The sequence below is a fragment of the Hesperophylax consimilis genome, chromosome 8, assembly GCF_061612785.1.
Source record: "Hesperophylax consimilis isolate HC1 chromosome 8, BYU_Hcon_1.0, whole genome shotgun sequence".
NCBI lineage: Eukaryota > Metazoa > Arthropoda > Insecta > Trichoptera > Limnephilidae > Hesperophylax > Hesperophylax consimilis.
In genome coordinates, this window is record NC_142843.1 from 4406596 (window position 1) to 4427448 (window position 20853).

At 33.4% G+C, this 20853-nt stretch overlaps 1 protein-coding gene across 1 annotated transcript; it reads left to right on the top strand.

Moving 5' to 3' along the window:
* The first annotated feature begins 751 nt into the window (after positions 1–751).
* On the top strand, positions 752–20446 carry LOC149421442 (integrin beta-PS-like). Its single transcript, XM_089634397.1, has 16 exons — positions 752–1059; positions 6431–6508; positions 7689–7917; positions 8530–8614; positions 10474–10644; positions 11032–11142; positions 12920–13072; positions 13948–14064; positions 15082–15249; positions 16314–16550; positions 17735–17909; positions 19320–19435; positions 19547–19676; positions 19778–19902; positions 20012–20167; positions 20253–20446. Exons 1-16 carry the CDS (start codon positions 810–812, stop codon positions 20316–20318), a joined length of 2367 nt encoding a protein of 788 aa, XP_089490523.1. The 5' UTR covers positions 752–809; the 3' UTR covers positions 20319–20446.
* Positions 20447–20853: the final 407 nt, after the last annotated feature.

Sequence of the window (20853 nt, forward strand, 5' to 3'; positions counted from 1 at the left end):
AAAATAAGAATGTTAAAACAAAGATACAAAAAAAGATACATAGAGGCGTTCGGGATAAATAATTATCCAATTACATTTTTTAGTAACATTTTGGAATCAGTCCTACCTAGATCCAACAACCATTTTGTCACTCTTGGACCGAAGGATGACAATTCACACAGTTTCAGCTGAGAGGGGATTTTATTATATATTTTAGGACCGAGATATGAGAATATTTTTTGATAAGCCGCTCTGTTGCTAGTTGGAACGGAAAATTCATTTCTTCCCTTACTTCTGGTTTGATGTTTGTGTTCGGCTGTTTTCATTTTGTTTTTATTTTTATGAACATGGATTACAATTTTTTTTATATAGCACTGTCGGACATCTAGTACATAAAATTCCTTGAAGAGAGCGTCGCTTGAATAAGTTATAAGTTATCTTATTATTTTTGTGTGTCTTGTTCTGTTTCGGGTTTCGTTTAGATTTAATTTGATATAATTTTCTTCATTGATGTTATCAAAAAGATTGTCTATTTTTATTACTAAACGATTACACATAGATAATCCAATGATAACTCAACGGACGGATATAAATAATAATAAATAAAAGGAACGGTTGAAAATGTGTAAATGCTTACTTTGATTAAGGAAATTCAAAAGATAACAATGATTATTCTAGGAAAGTGTTGACTGACTGCTAGAAATTCTTATCTGGAACTTTACTACTCATAATATTTGTAAGAATGCAGAAAGGCTAGTCAGGTTAGGGACAGTTTGTTTTTGGCTTTGGTAGACATAGCACTTTTAAATGGTTGTTAAGTTTGATTGAAAATGTTTTCACCTGGTGCGCTGTTTTGGTGTGTATTTAGTGTATGGGTGAGCAGCATGTCGGCACAGCAGGTAGCCTGCGGAACCAAGAGCTCCTGCCACGAGTGCATCCAGACCGCTTTGTGCGCCTGGTGTTTGCAGCCGGACTTCAAGCAAGCACGCTGCTTCCCGTCCAGCGAGCGCCACTCCTGCCCTGAGGAGTACAAGTACAACCCAGTTAGCCTTGCTTCTGTTATAGAAGCATCCTCAAATGGTATCTAGCTAGATAACATTATTCATACATATTATACTCGTCCAAAACGTTAATAGGAAAAAATAATGAAGAAGTATTAATAGTCAATTTTTCAATTGTGGCACTACTTTACAGGCGATACTTTAACTAGAAAGCCCAATTTAAATCACTTTAAAGTACACCATGAGCAGTTGTTTTCTGTAAAGCTTTAAAGATTTTTTAACTCTTAAGAATACCTACTTACAGGGACGGCCTTCAGCCAAACGGCGCCTGGTTCGAGTTAAATTTTAAAGCCCCTTGTCAAAACCAATGGACGCCTAGGTATTACTGTAATCAATAATATTCGGATGATTTTTATGTTTGTGTGGCGTCGTTTTTGTGAAAAACAATCTCAATGGCAATGTATTACGACTCTTAGGTGTTAAGTATTATCAGCTCCTTGGCGCCTTGACAATTCAGCACCCGGAACAGACTGCTCTAATTGCGCCCACACAGGGCCAGCTGTGCCTACTTATACACAGAGTCTGGAAACTCATAGTACAAGAGGGAAACTGGTGTATAAAATCACACAGAGAAAGGTTTAGTTGATTAGGCCTCGGTATCGCATAGGAAAAACGAGAATAGTACTCATAGATTACATTCCTTGAAAATACAATAACATTATTTGCACCACCTCTTTTATCAATTATTGCTACCAATATTTTTCAAATTTTACCTAAAAAATTACAATTTCGGGCTAAATTTATTCGAAAACGAAAACTCAAATATGATGTAGATTCACCAATTTTTCGCTTTGACTACAAGTTTTGGAACACCTTGTATAAATATCTGGAGTTAAAAAATATCTAAAGCAAGACAGAAAACAACTCATCGCGGTGTACTTTCCAAGCAACAAGCTAAGCTAAGCAACCAACTGTTACCTTGTTTACCTGCGTAGATATCACATAGGAAGTTCCCACACACGGAGTAGCATGTGTGCATAGAATAAAGAAAAACATAAGAAGTGCCTAATCGGGGCTAATACTAAACTGTGTTTATTAAATTCAAATGTGATGGAGATCTACGATGTCAGGCGAGGTTCTGGGCTATTGGGCTATTATATCTGTTTCCATTCAAATTTGTATGGAAGGCACTTCTAGTTTTGTCTTTATTCAATGCGTGTATGTGTACAAGTACATACACAGTACATTGATAATGCACTATAAGTAGAGATGGCAAAATTTCGTTTTAACTAAAAACGCGAAAAAATATTTATGATTCGAAAATAGGGCATTTATAAGTTTTCTTTGCGTTTCAAGGCATTTGAAAGTGTTTCCAGTGATTTCTATTTCGCGAATTAAAGCGAAAAACGTGATTTTGGCCGTATTTCAGCTAAATTATTCTATTTAGCGAAATAGGCGCGAATTTCCCGAAAATATCGGGTATTGACTGACAGGCGTACGAGAATGAAGGAGCCCACTATTGAAACGTGCGCAATGCTATCATTCAATCAGTAAAGTGCCACATCCATTGTTTTTTGTATTTACCTGTATTTCAAATATGCCTACTTTATTTCATTTTTGGAAGCCTGTCCTACCTCTTTTTACAATTTTGTTACTATTTTATGTGTAAATATTTAATATTTTTAGTTTATACTGTACGCTGAATTTAAACGCTTTCCGAGAATATAGAGTATTTCAGAAGTCAAAGAACCATACAAATTGTAGAAGCTGATACAGTAATATTTAGTCCAGTACAACTAAAGAAGAATTGAGAAAAATGCATAAGGAAAGTAGTTTCATGTGAATGTGCAGGGAAAAGTATTATACCTACTTTATTTAATTTTTGGAAGCCTTACCTACGATTTTTTATAATTTTGTTACTATTTTATATGTAAATATTTAATATTTTTGTACTGTAGGCTAAAATTGCTTTTTGACATTACACAATTTGTGCGAAATAAATGACGCCTATTGATGTTAATCGCAATCTGCATTTGTTGTGTTTGTGTTCGACCCGTACTTAGAGTTTCCTTCCTTATTAATTTAATATTAAAATTAATTATTTATAATCTTTCACATGGAAATACTTGCAAATGAAGGTTAAATACCCACCTAACCGAACCAGAACCATAAAAATCTATTATCAAAACATCCGCGGACTGCGATCAAAACTCGATGACCTACAAGCAGCTCTACCTTCTCATCATCATGACATCATTATACTTACGGAAACCTGGCTAAACTCGGAAATCAAATCGACTGAACTCGGTCTTACTAACTACAAAGTATTTCGTTGCGACAGAAACGTCAGATCAAGTTCCAAGTCAAGAGGTGGAGGAGTTTAAATTGCAATAAAATAGAAGTTGTCAGCAAGAAAATTAACCACGAAACACAATAACATCGAACATATTTTTGTGCAAATAACGACTCCTCTCGAGAAAATTATATTTGGAACGGCCTATCTACCACCACTTTCTGACCCTCAGTCATATAGAAACCACTGTCAAGACATCGAAACAATTTCATCAAAATATCCTCACTCGAAAATTGTTATTCTTGGGGATTATAACTTACCAAACTTAATATGGAAAGCAAATAACTGTGGTCTCATCATAAACGAAAGTGAAAACGATCGTGCACGTGAAATTTTGGACATGGTAAACTTTCTAAACTTTCATCAACATAATTTTATATATAACAGTAACAATCGCTTATTAGACTTAGCTTTATCAAACTATCCTAAAATGTCTGTTGAACTCTCAAATGATCCACTTCTACCTATAGATAATCATCATCCTCCCCTATACATTAAATTAAATATGACATGTGATAATGAAAGGAAACCTTCACAAAGCGTCCTAAACTTTAAACGAGCCGACTTCGACTCAATTAACTCCCATTTCTCAAATACAGACTGGTCTTTTTTATCCGAAAAAAGTGTTGATGAATCGTTAGATAAACTTTATTTATATTTTTCTAATACTATTGAATCCTATGTACCTTTTTACACACCAAGAAGCTATACCTACCCGGTTTGGTTTTCATCAGAGCTTACAGCCTCTCTTCAGCAAAAAAAGAGTCAACACAAAAAATTCAAACAAAGTAAATCCATAAATGATTATATAATCTTTAGCGAAACTAGGAAAAAATGTAAAGATCTTTCCAAACAATGTTACAAAATGTACATAACCTCTGTCGAGGACACTGTCTTTAAATCCAAAAACCTTTGGAAATTTCTTAAAAAAATGAACAATGAAAACACAGACTACCCGCCAATAATGCATATGAATGGAATCAGTGCAAACAATACACAGGATATTGTAAACCTTTTTTCGGACTTCTTCAAAAATGTATATGATGAAGACACTCCAGATGATAAAATACCCGAATACAAATTTAATATGACCACAAACTTAACAAACTGCCAAATCACACAAAAGTGTTGCGAACAAAAATTACTTTCCTTAGACACTGACAAATCCGCTGGCCCAGACAACATTCCACCAATATTCCTCAAAACATGCTCTAATACATTATCTAAACCACTTACATTACTATTTAACCGTCTCTTGTCCCTTGGACATTTTCCAGACCGCTGGAAATCTAGCTTCATTACACCGATCTACAAAAAAGGAGACGATACTGACATAGCTAATTATCGCCCCATTTGTATACAGTCAGTACTGCCAAAGCTTTTTGAATCATTGGTCCTTGATGAAATCTATCCCAAATTAATAAAATTAATTAATCAAAAACAGCACGGTTTTATCATAGGAAGATCCACCGCAACTAACTTAACGGTATTTCAAAACTTCATTATACAATCATTTGCAGAAAATAAACAAGTCGACTGTATATATACAGACTTTTCGAAGGCATTCGACAAAGTATCCCATAAACTACTAATCCAAAAACTATTTGCTCTAGGAATAAGGGATAACATGCTAAAATGGTTTAGTAGCTATTTGTCAAATCGTAAACTGTTCGTTAAAATAAAATCTTGGATGTCGAAAGCTTTCCGGGCTACCAGTGGCCTACCGCAAGGTTGTCACCTTGGCCCGGTTTTGTTCCTCATTTTCATCAATGATATAACCAATTACTTCAACGATGTCGAGGTATTGCTCTTTGCAGATGACGTCAAACTATACAAGAAAATAACTGATATAAATCATTGCCATATACTACAGTCAAATATTAGTAAGTTTAGAGATTGGTGCGTTCAAAATAATTTATTTTTAAATGTAGTAAAGTGCAAAACCTTGACTTTCTTCAGAAACAAAAATCCTGTTTTATTCGAATATTCCATCAATAACATAGCTTTAGAAAGAGTCACGGAAATGAGAGATCTTGGAATTATTTTGGACGAAAAACTAAGTTTCACCAATCATATCCATCAAATTGTGAACAAAGGTATGAAAACACTAGGCTTCGTATTAAGAACAACTAAAAACTTTAATTCTTTACAAGCCATTAAACTATTATACGTATCTCTAGTAAGAAGTCTAATTGAATATAACTCAGTAGTTTGGTCTCCATCTTATAAAATTCACATTAACAACATTGAGCGAATACAAAAAAAATTTCTACGTTTTATGAATTTTAAATTAAATATCCCTGTCGAAGACTTAAAATACAATTTCTTATTAAATACTCTAAAAATACATACATTAGAAGATAGACGTAAAATAAACGATTTAACGTTCTTATTAAATACTTAACTTAACTCTTATACTTAACTCTAAATTCGACTGTTGTGAACTCCTGCAACTTATAAACATACATACACCCACAGTAACAACACGACAAAATACAATATTCTACAGCAGCACACATAAGCGTAACTACATTGCCCACTCTCCGATACAACGACTTCACACCATGGGAAATCATTACTTGGGTGATGTTGACATATTCAATACCAACTTGGCAAGTTTTGTGGATCATTTAAAACATTTATTTCAACAATACTCCTAAACACATCATGTAAACCAACAAATAGCTGTAATTTTCTGTTTTTGTTTCTTGTGTTTGTATGACTTGTTGCATAGCTTTTATCAAATGTAATTTTATTCTTATTTTTTATGTTTGAAAGTATTTGTCAAATTAAAATTATACTACCAACCATGTAAAAGCCCTCTGGGCGTTAAATAAATAAAAATAAAAAATATATTTTACCAAAAATACTTAAAATATGCGCTAAAAACATTAAAAAAATACATTTTTTTCTATTTTGCTACAAAACGCTAAATTATGCCTCAAAATGCTATAAAACGCTAAATTTCCAATTGTTAATGCTAAAAAATCTGAAAATTAATGCTAAATTTTGCCATCTCTAACTATAAGTGAACATTTGTCCTGTAAGTTTTAGTTTTAAATTGATATTTTTAGTTTTCAATTGATATTGTTTGCAGGTGTAAACAAGTCCAGTTCTACGCAAGAAGAAAATATCCACATCAGTCCACAGAAAGTCAAACTGCAACTAAGAATCAGTATGTTTATAAAATTATTTTATTGAATACTGTAAATGATATCAAATTAATAGATTTCAGAAAAATTTGTATATGTGCCACTAAAAGTTGATAGAACTCATTGTCATCGACAACGAGTCGATGTGCCGAGTTTCAGCTCAATCGGATGTCAGGAAGTGGGGTAATGTTCACTACCAATATTTGCATTCATTCATTCCCGAAAACAAGAGTGAAATCTAAAAACATGTATTTAAAAAGGAAAAAAGAAAACTGTGTTTTTCTTAGAATCAAATAGAAATAAATTGTTTTTTTTCATTTCTTTATTGTTAGTAAGTTTAATTTGTAGAACTCCATTTTAATTTTTATTTTAATCAAGTTTTTTTAATCATTTTAATCAAGTTTCTTATGTTTAATAAGTAATATTATTACTTCATTTTAAATAACGGTTTGTTGTTTGTTTAAAATAAATTTCTGCTGTATTTGATGACTCTATAAATTTATGGATTCTATTACAAGAGTTACAATTATACTAAGTAACTTAACAATAGTATGTAACAGTAATAAGGAATATAGCAAACTTCGCAGAAATCTCCGACTAAAGAATTCCTCTAACCTTACTGAAAGAGACGATATATTTCTCTGTCAGTATTCAGCCTAGAACTTTATTGACCTAGACCTCATGGGAAAAGACGATACATCTCGCTACCAATATTAGGTACTGAGCCTACGACCGGCTCAGGATCTCTGCTCGTTCAAAGCTGTGCACTCACTTTTATAGGCTGTCCGTGGTACTTGATTCGGTAGGCAGCGGAAGGGCGAGCCACTGATAGGTGAACTGTGAACTGTATGATCAGTAGGAGATCTACGATGACCTCTGTTTGTAGATAAGTATGCCTTATTAGGTGAGAGTGAGAAAGTTTTCAAGCTCGTGCGGTTTCGTCTTGTTACAGTTTTCATGCCGGCATAGAAGGATTCCGCAGACTTAAGATATATTTCTGAGGGTAACTTCCGCATCTCAGTGTTTTTGGGAAACATAAAAACAAAATTTTATGCTGGGAAACCCTTTTGTCATTAGTGGAAGTCCCTTATCTGTTTAGGGTTCCCAGGGCTAACCAGAAGACTATATTTTGAAAAGTTTGTAATCTTCCAAAATGGCATTCGGAAACGTTGCCCATATTCTATTAATGAAATTTGATGACAGATGAAGTGTACAAAATGGAGGTGAAGTACTCGCAGGCCATGGACTACCCCGTGGACCTGTACTACTTGATGGACCTGAGCAAATCTATGGAGGACGACAAGGAGAAGCTGTCGGCTCTGGGAGATCTGCTCTCCGACTCCATGAGAAACATCACCTCCAACTTCCGTCTCGGCTTCGGCTCCTTCGTGGACAAGGTGGTCATGCCTTACGTCGCCATAGTTCCCGAGATGTAAGATTATTATGATAGAGTTATTTTGCAGCTTTGTGAGCCTAATTTTTTAGTTAAACTGAAAGTGGCTAAACATTACACATTAATCTATCTTTTCAATAGTAAAGTGGTTGACTACAAAATTATTTTTATGATTGATGTATTTCCTGGCTTGTTATTAAAAGTTTTTCAAACTTATTCTACTATAATGTATATTTTGAGAGGTAAGGCTCTCGACTAGTAATCAGAAGGTCGCGAGTTCAAATCCCGGCAAGCATGTAAATTTGTATTATTTCACAATTTATTCAATTAAAATATTATATAGTATACTTGCGACAAGTTCGAGTGAAAGATACTCTCAGTATCGCCCTGGTGAAAGACCACCATTTAGAATTGAAATGGATTTAGTCGTGTTTGGTGACCAGTTCTAAATAACCAGGTACTCCCCAACTTCCTCTTCTCCATCTCCTTTCCCTCCTCACATAATTTTTTTTTTTAAATTACGCACTTGTGGGCAAAAAAGTCAAACCAAAACTTATACAGTTCGGTTGGATAGTGTTTTTTTTTTAGTAGGGTTGTATACATACTAGCTAATGAGTGAAGGTATGTTGATTATTATGTTTGTATATCCAGGTTACAGCAGCCGTGCGAGGGTTGTGCAGCTCCCTACGGATACAAGAACGTCATGCCTCTAAGTAAAGACACATACAGCTTTGCCGTAAGCCAATAAAAAATAATTCATATGAATATAATCAAATATATGCTCTCAGTAATAATTTATACCCTGGTGAAAGACCACCTTGAAATTGTAATAGCCGTGCAATGATCACATAAAAAAAAAAAAAAAAAAATTATCCGAGACACTATCTAGTACAAACCAATTCTTTCGAACTTTGTAATCATTCAAAGAGACTGCTGCCAAAAATATGAGAAAAATTATAAATATTGTTAATTCTGAATTTGAAATATGAGATTGAGAAAAATGACGTAATAATAGTTAAGTTTAGTTAAATGGCTCTCTGAGTGATTCGCAGACCACAAATTTTGGCATCCCGCAGGGAACTGTTCTAGGTCCAATTCTTTTCATCATTTATGTCAACGATATTTTTAATCTCTCAATTATGTCTAAACTTATTTCATACGCTGACGACACAGCAATTTTAACTGAGGGATTAACTTGGAATGAAACCCAAAAAACAGCAGAGTTAGATATAAACATACTAAAAAAATGGTTCGATAATAATTTGTTAACACTTAATACTGAAAAAACTTTTATAATACCTTTCACCATTAATAAAAATTCATTCCCTGATAATTTAAAGATAAGTATACACTCATGTAATTGTAATAGAATTTCAAATTTATGTAAACCTGACTGCTCTGTACTTACTGTTAAAACTAATGTAAAATATCTAGGTGTAATTATAGATAGTAACATAAAGTGGAAATTACAAATCAATGCAATAGTAGAAAGATTAAGAAAATTATTGTACATTTTTCTTAGAATACGAAACATACTAAATTTTAAATTATTAAGAACCATATATTTTTCACTAATTCAATCAGTATTACAATACGGAATTGTTGGTTGGGGTGGAGCATTCAAAACTTCTCTCTTACCTTTAGAAATCATCCAAAGAATATTAGTAAAAATAATTTTGAAAAAACCGTATGATTACCCCACAATTAGATTATTTCAAGAATTTAAAGTCCCTTCACTTCATATTATTTATAAAAAAATAACTCTTTTTCAAATACATAAAGATTGTTTCAACATTGACAACTTAATAACTTTTTCGAACAGCAATAGACAAAGTATTCTTGGCTCTATAACTATCCCGCGCTGTAACACCACCACAGCCCAACAATTTTATAAATATTTTGGTGTCAAATGGTTTAACCAATTACCTCTTAACTTAAGATTGGAAATGAATTATAAAAAATTCAAAAGCTCAATAAAAGCACTATATCAATAGCATATTAAAATCGTTTATACTTAAAAAGACAATATAATCTCTCAATTATTATTATATTGAAATCCTTTTCTCTTATTTCTTATTCTTATCTCTTTCTTTCTTTTACATCCTTTTCTCTTTTCTATTTGATAAAATTTTGTTACATATAAAATTTTTATTTTGTTATATTAAAAAATAAAAATTCTTTTCATTATCATTACACTCTCTGAAAAAATATGTTAAATTACTATTTACACGCGTTTCTCCGCCTTTTTAACACGAGCATTTGCTCTAAAAAAAGGTGTATCACGATGTACTGTAATAAAAAGAAAATAATCTTAATGTAATGTAATAACATGTAATTGTAAATTTAATATTAAATAAAAATTAAATATTATAAAAAAAAAAAAAATTAGGTTCCAATGGCTGAGTGCTTAGAGGCATTACCTCGGTAAGACAGATATCCTGGGTTCGATTCCCAGATGAGACCGTTACCTTTTTATTTTTGCTGTGTCTTGTTCTGTTATATGTTTCATTTAGATATTGGTGTCATCATCTTCTTCAATCGTAAATAAATTAAACTTACTCTTTCAAAAGCATTTACACCAATATTTATGTGCAGACGCAAGTAAGGAATGCTGCAGTGTCCGGTAACCTGGACGAACCCGAGGGTGGCTTCGATGCCATAATGCAGGCCGTGGTGTGCCGGGGGGAGATTGGTTGGAGGGAGAAGGCTCGTCGTCTTCTGGTCTTCTCTACGGATGCTGGTTTCCACTACGCTGGAGATGGCAAGGTAAGAGATGAATATCCGTACGGTATTAAAGATGTCAATCAATCTGTTATCAACAGATTGTCAATCAGAAGACCCGACCTCCTTGGTAATATGGGCATTTCACCATTATATGGAACCACACCGACCTACAATCCTATAAAATTTATTCATATTTTGTTTGTTACAATGTGGAAATTATTACAAAAAAATTGTGTTACTTACTCATTACTCATTACTCTGTGTGTCGAGATAAATATTATCCTTCTTCCCAACACAAAGTTTTCTACCACAAATCTTTACCCTAATCATATCCATACATAGTCAACAGTTCATTTGCCATAAAAATACTATTAGAAACCCATAATTTGTTTATCGTGATTGAGCTAAGAAAACTTAAACATCTTCCAGCTGGGAGGTATTGTGAAGCCCAATGACGGAAGGTGTCACTTGGATGGACAAGGGATGTACACCCATTCTTCCCTTCAAGACTACCCTAGCATATCTCAAGTCAACTTCAAAGTAAGTTACATCATTGTATATCCTTACATTCTGTAGTAAACTATCATTTTATAAATTTATAAATTTATAAATATATTTGACCGGTCAGTGGTTGAGTGGGCATAGCGCTTGGGTCTCACCCGAGCGTCGCGTGTTCGATTCCTCGGCTGGCTAAGTCCTCCATCACAACACAAGCAACATTTTCGGCTTTCTGTGGTGGTAGTAGGAGATTTTCAAACATTGTTGGGTTATTCGTAACCCGGGAATGTTTGTCTTTCTTTTTAAAGAAAAAAAAAAATATATATATATATATATATATATATATATATTTCTATACATACTTTGCATGAAAATTATTTAATTAATTTCATTTCACTTTGTTCTTTTTGTTTTTAATTCAATTATTTTATTCTATTAAAAACTGCCGTCATTTGAAAAAAACATTACTGTTAACTTACTCACTACTACTTACTGACACATACAAATTCACATACACACACATTTTTTATATATCATTTTATTATATATTATTTTTTATATTTCTTTTTTCAATATACATTAAATGATAAAAACTTAAATTGCGTCAGTGAAATTATTGACCTAGGTATATTGTTCGATAGCAAACTAACTTTTGTGTATCATATTAATAACATTATCAAGGATTTGTTTTGAGAATTTCAAAAGACTTCAATAATTTAGGCACATATTATCATGTTGTACAAAACCCTTGTTAGATGCCAACTAGAGTATAACTCTACATTATGGTCTCCCTTTTACAATATTCATTCCGATAATATTGAAAAGATTCAACATAAGTTCTTGAAGTATATAAACTATAAATTGCATATTCCTGTAGAAAACATTGAATATAACTACTTACTAGATAAATTGTCCCTATTAAAACTTTCTGAAAGAAGAATAAACACAGATTTAATAGTACTACATAAAATACTTCATTACAAAATTGACTGTCCTGAGTTACTCCAATTAATCAGCATCCACATACCCAAAAGATCTTGCCGAAATTTACTACCCTTTTATTTTTACAACACCAGGACACTGTCTTATCAAAATTCCCCAATTCTAAGTAGAAATAAATACTCTGATCTGGGAGATATATTTCATCTTAAAAATAATCAATATAAATATTGTTTATTTCAATTCTTTTATAGATCGAGACACAAATAGACATCTATAATTTCCGCAATATATATATTTTTATTTTGAATATCTATTTATGTGAGACTTCTTATCATTTTTATTAATGTATCTTATTTTACTATATGCTTTTGTTGTAACATTTAATATTTTTTTTTTTTCGTTTGTTATGTTTCCTTTATTGTTTTAATTTTGTAGAATCTATAATAACTGTGATACTCTACTATTAAACTTTGTAGTGTGTAAAAGCCCATTAGGGCGTTTAATAATAATAATAAATATATCGTTTATCTTTATCTTTACCTCAAATCATTCCCTAGCGTGTTCTAACCCTCCCAGGTAAAATGTAAATAATTCACCAGATATTTCACAGAGAAATGTCATTGGTACCGATCATTGTAATTATTTTTAAAACCTTGTAAACTTGTTTCAAAAATATAAAAATTAAAATAGGTCAATACCCGAAATGATTGTATTTAACAACAAGAGAGCTCTCCCCACCGGCACGACCATTAGCAAGTAAGTCCTGCAGGCAGGGAGATGAAAGGTGCACAACTTGTGGATGTGCTGCCTGTGTCACTGTTTATAATAAGTAGAATATTGTTAAAATGAATATTTAAGTGTAGATGTTGTGTGCTAGGTGAAGGAGAATGCCATCAATGTGATATTTGCAGTGACAGCCAAACAGTTCTCCTTATATGATGGTCTGAGGGATCACATCGAGGGATCCACAGCTGGAACCCTTGCAGCCGACTCCGCCAACATTGTGGACCTTGTCAAGGAACAATACAATGTGAGATATCAATACCTTTATATATTTATAAACAGAGATAGGCAAAATGGGTACCCAAAACCATTTGAAATGCAAAATGGAAATGGGTCAAAACTTTTCCATTTGAAAATGCAAAATGCAAAATGGTTTTTAGAAAAGCATTTCAAATGCAAAATGCAAAATACCTATTTTCAAAATGCATTGAAAATGCAAAATGGTTTCTCAGGTCAAACAATTAAAATAATTATAGAATTTTTAAACAATTTTGTCATAATAATGGACATCAATGTAGAACAAACATTATACATGATGGTAAATCCAAAAACACCACGACTACAGATTATGAAACCACAAAAAATTTGCGCGGGACTAATGTTGCCAACGTAAAAACATAGAAACTGCTATCTAACATTTAATATTACAGTCATGGTCCCATGTTCAGTATTTGAATCAGTATTTTTTGTAATGGTATCACTCAATTGCCAGGGCTCCTACCAGGGACAACTTGACAAATGGAAACTATCTCTCATAGCGAGGTTGAGGACCGACTGATATTTGGGGCTTATGAAAAAAAGATGAGTGGAGATAGTAGGAAGAATGTTGCAAAAAAGCATTTAAAATGAAAAATGCACTGAGAAAAGCATTTATAATGGAAAATGCACTGAGAAAAGCATTTAAAATGCAAAATGCAAAATGGTTTTTAGAAAAGCATTTAAAATGCAAAATGGAAAATACCCATTTCGCATTTTGCATTTCCATTTGAAATGGATTTATTTGAAATAAAGCACATCTCTGTTTATAAATATGTATCCGCTCTATTACAAGAATACTGATTTGAATCACATTACTTGTTGCATTGTAAACATTACGAACAACTAATTACGTATCTATTTCAGAAAATCTCAACTTCGGTAGAGATGAAGGATAACTCCACCAGCGCAGTGAGGGTCACCTATCACTCCAGCTGCAAGGGATCCACTGAGAAAAATACTAGCAAGTGCGATGGCCTGAAAGTATGTTCAGATTATTGTTAAAACTTATATCTTTATCTTATTTTTAAGCAATATGTAATTATTAACCTATATAAATTGAAAAAAATCTTTTGAGAAAATATATGCTGCCGACGGGAATTGCTCCTGCAGCCTTCTGATTACCGGTCAGGTGCTCTATCAATTGCGCTAAGTCGACTTATTCAAAACACGCCAAATTATTCAATATGTACTGATATTTTTCATTCAACAAATACATCTTGCTTATTAGTTTTTTTCACTAGAAAACAACCAACTTTATTTTAGTAGGAAAGGCATTGATAATGCTGAATCTCCTATTAGATGGCGTCTGGACATTATTTATTTGTTGGTGAAATATTTTGACTTATCGTCAAATATTATTATTTTTTTTATGAAAAATTAATGTTTAGGAGACAAGGTTTTTTTATGCATAGCACAAAGGATAACATATTATTTTTAAGCAATAATTATTAGCCTGAAACACCTATATAAATAGAAAATATCATAATTTCAATTAATCAATTAATAGAAAAAAAGATTTTTAAATAATTTATTAATCTTAGGTTCAATTCCCATTGGCTATTTTTTTTTCGGAAGAGTTTTTCAATTTATATAGGTGTTTCGGGCTAATAATTGTTGCTTAAAAATAATATGCTATCCTTTGTGCTATGCACAAAAAAACTAGTTTATCATGAAAAAAATTATCTATGTCTATTCTTATACAGTGTTAACCTTCGGTGTGCCAAGATGCAAAACAAAATGAGATGCCATGTAGGGTGACTCTGTTACCCCACGCATTTTACATCTTGCTACATAGCAATCCCGATGAGTTATAAAACTAATATGTATTGCTGTATATTCAATATAGTATTACAACTTAGTAAAGGTCAAAAAACATGCTTTGGAAACATACATAAATACATGCTTAAGTAAATATTTTCCTAGATAATGTTAGACACAGCAAAAAGTAATTTATATTTTAACCTGTTTTCTCATCCATGGTTAATATATTATTACCAGGTTGGGGACGTGGTGACGTTTACAGCAAGTATAACAGTGACATCATGTCCCAAGGACCCCAAAGAGTGGAACCAAGTTTTCCAGATCTACCCCGTTGGAATCAACGAGAGTCTCATCATCGACCTGCAAATGCTGTGCGACTGCCCCTGTGAGAGGCCGAGTCATCCTGTGAGTCCCACATTCAATATTCCAATGTCGCCTTTTCCTGATAACATTACACACTCATCATCATCTGGATCCTGGTTGATCTACGAGAATGGTTGCCCTGCTTAGTGCAGCACGCTTGGAGGATTATTCTCCTGCAGCTGATGGAGTCTGATATCACTAGCATTACTTGTAGTGGCGCTCTAATGCCCTCTACTCGAGCAGTCACCGCGAGTTTCTCTGCGCTGCTGGGGTGTTTCTGGTCTCCGGTCAAAGGGGATAAAGTGCTGAACCACATAATACAGGCTGGCTGAAAAGAGTTACCGAGTTCCTCATGTGCTTAATACATTTGGCGTTACGACTGCCTAGGGAATCCCCAGCATGCATCAACAACACCAGATTTTCGAAGGAGTAGATTTTTATCATTTATTTTTACTTCTCTTACGGTTACAGTTCGTCTCCTCTTCGCCATAAATAAAACACCCTCTCAAGGCTAATTTTTGTGTTTTTCATAGGTGATTAATCCTTTCAAATTTAGGTCATTGACGCATATTTCAGCAAAACAACCCCCCTGGTTATCTTATACCGTCATCACTCATTACTTAGATTAGAATATATGAAGACAAACTCATGCACTTTCTCTAGGCCATTCTGTCATTTATCGATTTCCATGCATTCAATCTTCACCCTGTCAATAAAACTACCTATTTACATACTATTTATTTATAATTAAGTAAATATCAATAATTACATATTTAGGACGGGTTTTTTCGGAGAATTTGAACAATTCATCAAATTTCAACATTCATTTCCGGGTTCTGTGAAAGTCCTATTCAAGTTCTGTTATTATCATTATAGGCTGGTTGCTTGACAAAACTGAAATAAAAACATAACTTGAAAAAATATTTCACAGAACTTGAAAATGAACTTTGAAATTTGATGAATTGTTCAAATTCTCCGAAACAACCCGTCCTTAAAGTTTTATCCTAAAAAATTTTCTTGGTACTAATTTATAAAAAGTAATTTTTTTCCTTTCTTACTAATTTTTATGTATCACCATAATGAAATGCATAACATTATGGTTTCAGCACTTTGAAAAAAACTCACAAAAGCACTGTAGTGGGTTTGGCACATTTTCTTGCGGGATTTGCGAGTGTGAATGGCTACATTTCGGGCAGTCCTGCGAGTGTTCAGCCCAAGATATGCGTGTACACGGGACAGCCACGCTGGAGAAAGCAGGGGCTTGCCGGCAAAGCAATACATCCACGGAGGACTGTTCAGGTCGAGGTAACTGCGTGTGTGGACAATGCGATTGTGAACATGAGGTAATTACTTAACTAGATTACTTTGGCATGTTTGTGCTCCATTAACAAACACAATGATCAATTTATTAAATTTATTGGAATAACTTTTTAAGTTTATACACATCAATGTAATATTTAATCATTTATTTTTATTTTATTTTATTTTATTAATCTTAAGTTAGCTCACATCTTCGTGTGTGCTAATAGTTTTATAAACATATAAACATGTACATTGTTTGGCAAACATAATCTTTCTTTAAATATTTCAATAAAGTCACAAAAAAGTAACATTAATAATTGAGATAGACATATTTTCTTAATTCATTTTTGAACTTATTAATATTTTCTATCACAGCAATTTCCTTCGGGATTTTGTTATAGAGTTGAACGGCCTGGTACATCAGAGATTTTTAGGTGCTTGTTTTTTTTCTTGTTGGCAATCTAATTTGCTTAGAATTTCTCGTTCCGTGTCCGTGTATCTCGTTATTGTAATTTATTTTTCTTTTCAGTTCCTTAGACATCATCCCTATGTTAATTTTATGTATAAAAATAAGTACATTCAAATACACAGTTTGCTTCACCGTCAAAATATTCAGCTCCTTTAACATGTCTCTTATCCGTGTGTATATGTTGCGCTTAAGTATTATTCGCATTGCTTTATTTTGCAGTATTTGCATTTTTTTCATTTTCTCTTTATTGCAGAGAAAAAGAATACTTGAACAGTAATTAAAGTGTGGTGATATAATTGTATTGTATATTATCTGGCATGTTTCTTTATTTACTTTGTTTCTGATTCTACCAAGAAATGATATTTTTTTTGCAATTTTTTATTGAAGAATAAGATAATAAATAAATATAAAGGTAATGGTCGCAACTCGGGGTCGAACCCATGATTTGTCTTACCGGAACAACACTCTAACGCTAAGCTACTGAGACCTGATTTTTTTTCTGTCCAAAAGATATGATGATGAATATAGGTACATAATTCTTAAATTACAAGATTGATAAAAATTAAGAAAAATAATCAAATATGTATCAGTAACTCAGCGGTATAGTGTTGTCCCGGTAAGACAGAGGAGGTCCTGGGTTTAATCCCCAGTTGCGACTGTTACCTTTCTATTTTCTGTGTCTCTTTCTGTTTCATGTTTAGATTTATTAATATTATCTTCTTCTTTAATTATCACTTTATTTTTGATTATTTCTAGCATATAACGGGAAAATTCTGTGAGTGTGACAACTTCTCCTGCAAGCGCCACAAGAACCTGCTGTGTGCGGGGGAGGACCACGGCAAGTGCGAGTGCGGGGAGTGCGTGTGCAGCGAGGGGTGGAGCGGGCCGTCGTGTGATTGCCAGGTCACCACTGAAACCTGCATTCCCCCAGGTTACCTATTCTCATTAGACATTCGGGATGTAATGTTATTACTTTTACATGAAAAAAAATTCAATTTATTATACTTACAAACTTAACCATGTACCCCTACAACGAGTAGAAACAATAAGAGATCTTGGAGTAATACTAGATTCTAAAATGTTATTTAGGGATCATATTGAAAATATTCTAAAAAAAGCTTATAAGCAATTGGGTTTCATTATTCGCATTACAAAGCCTTTTACGGTAGCACACACCCTAATTCTGTTATATATGTCATATGTACGGTCACAACTAGAATTCGCCTCAGTAATTTGGAATCCTCAATATCAAACATATATTGATCGCAATGAAAATATTCAGAACAAATTTATGAAACACCTATCGTATCGTTTTAGTGACCATCTATTTGTCCCTGTCACTTTATATAAACGCAGAAAAATCTCTGATGCATTATTCTTACACAAAATCGTGAACTGCATTGTTGATTCATCATATCTGTTAGAAAGGATTGCATTTCGTTGCCCCAAGCAAAACACCAGATCGAACGATTTATTTAGAATACCACATTGTAAATCCAAATATGCGCAAAACTCTGTAATAGTAGGTATCTGTGAAACTCACAATGCCTCTAGAGATGTAGACATTTTCAACCATAACTTGATATCATATAAAATTCAGCTTAATAAATTAATAAATTAAAATACTTTTATTTTATTCGATTTTTTTGTTGTGAAAATTACATTATTATCACCCGTAGTGAATAGTACCTATAGCTATGCGAAAAGTTGTATTTTTTCTATTTGTTTTTAATTTTATGTATTTCTTTATTATGTTTATTTTTTTGCCATTTAATATGTTGTGTAGGTAAAAAATACTAAATCAACATTTAACTCAATGGAACTTAATTGGTCTAGAACAAGGCTGCCCAACCCCAGGCCCGAACGAATTATAAGTGGCCCGCGTGAACCATTTTCAAAACACCCGCCAATCCGCTAATTTGAAAAAGTGTCGCGGGCCTGCGGTAAAACAAACAATGCCGCTTGCGCGCGGTCACCAGTATTGCCAACGAAGGCAATTTATCGCTATTTGGGCTACTCAGAACGAGAATCAGTGACGAAAAAATCTAACCTGTTGAACTTACTTTTTAAACAAAAATACACCGGTTCTGATATAGTATTTTTTGCGTCCGAAATGGAATCTTGTAGCCATCCCCCCCCCCCCCCCCCCCATGGAATTCGAAAAATTGTTGTGGGCAGCCTTGGTCTAGAACATATGAATGTTTATTGTTATAATTTTTTACTGTACGACTGTTTGCTTCCTAAATAAAAATAAATAAAAAAAAAAAACACTGAACGATTATTATTACATTGTAGATTAAACGGTCTATTTTTTTACTGACCTTCTATGTGTTTTGTTTAGGTGGCGGAAATGTGTGCGGAGGACACGGGGAATGCGTGTGCGGCCAGTGCGTGTGTGATAGGGAACAAGAGGGGCATTCGGGACGTTTCTCAGGACGCTTTTGTGACATATGCCTTGTAAATATTCCAATATTGCTGTATTTCATATTGTGCGCTAACTATTAAGAAATGTATCTTTCTTCAAGGAAGTAGGTATGATATAATAACTTCCTTTGTTACTTTGCGCAGAACTGTCAAGGAAGATGTGCCGAGTTCAAGGATTGTGTGCAGTGCCAGATGTATAAGACTGGACCCCTTTCGGAGGAGGCATGTGCATCTAACTGTACCTTTTCACCTATTTCGATTCAAGATGTTGAAGGTAACCTAATACTGTCACGATCATTCTGTTTCTTCTTTGTTGAATAGTAGCTAAATTCAATTATTAGTATAAACATTTATTATCATGTTTGCATTTTCCAGAAAGTAAAACTAATAATGAGAACCTGTGTCGCTACGATGAGGATGGTTGCCAGTTTGCCTATGTGTATTATTATGATAATGATAAAGTCATCATCAGAGCACAGAAGGAAAGGGAGTGTCGGAAGGTAATAAGAAAGTAAAAAATAATAACATAGTATCGGATCATAGGAAAATAAAATATAATGAATTATTATGAAAATAATTATAAGTTCTCAAATGTTTTTTCTTCTCTAGGCGGCTTCTGCGCTCTGGATACTATTAACTGTGATGCTTCCCATCGTCCTCATAGGTCTTTTAACACTGTTGCTATGGAAATTAATCACAACCATAGTCGACCGACGAGAGTATGCTCGTTTCGAGAATGAGCGCTTGCTGGCAAAATGGGACACTGTAAGTTTAGTATCAAATATACGATGCCGTGGGAAATGAAGATAAGATTTTAAATGTTATTTTGTAATCGTTTGTTCATTTCTAGGGAGAAAACCCCCTCTACAAGCAGGCAACAACAAATTTCAAAAACCCTATCTACACCGGAAGGTAGACAAAAGCATTGGCTTAGAAAAATCTTGTGAATGTGTTTTTGTATGGAGAGCATTAGCAAAAGTAACTTCTTTTTTTTGTAAAACAACTAATAAAGTTTACTGAAAAAATAAAAAATTTTGTTTCCGTTTGCTAGTACATATTTTATTTATTTTTATAAAATTCCAATTTTCGTCAAAAGAAATTAACTGCCAAATTTTTTGGAGCCCTTCCTTCCTTCCTGCGCCCTGCAGGCCAATGTGGCTTCACAACCATGGCTGTCCAGCTCATTATGCACGAGGAGTGAGAAATTATTTGAACGAGACTTATTCATTGGCCGTCTTGATGCTTTTAGGTAGCCTTTTATTTAATATCTATATAAATAAAAATGTAAATGTTCGTTTGTTAAAAATCTTAAATCTCCGACAGTTCTTGATTTTTTTTTTTTTAAAGAAAGACATACATTCCCGGGTCACGAATAACTTGACAATATTTGAAATTCTCCAACTACCACTACAGTAAGCGGAAAATTTTGCTTGTGATGAAGGACTTAGCCG

Bases quoted from the DNA above. Each gene is read 5' to 3' on its own strand.
- LOC149421442 (XM_089634397.1), top strand. From the start codon at position 810: ATGTTTTCACCTGGTGCGCTGTTTTGGTGTGTATTTAGTGTATGGGTG. The intron at 15,250-16,313 runs GTGAGTCCCACA...TTATGGTTTCAG, and splicing joins GTGAGAGGCCGAGTCATCCT to CACTTTGAAAAAAACTCACA. The intron at 19,677-19,777 runs GTAACCTAATAC...TGCATTTTCCAG, and splicing joins TTCGATTCAAGATGTTGAAG to AAAGTAAAACTAATAATGAG.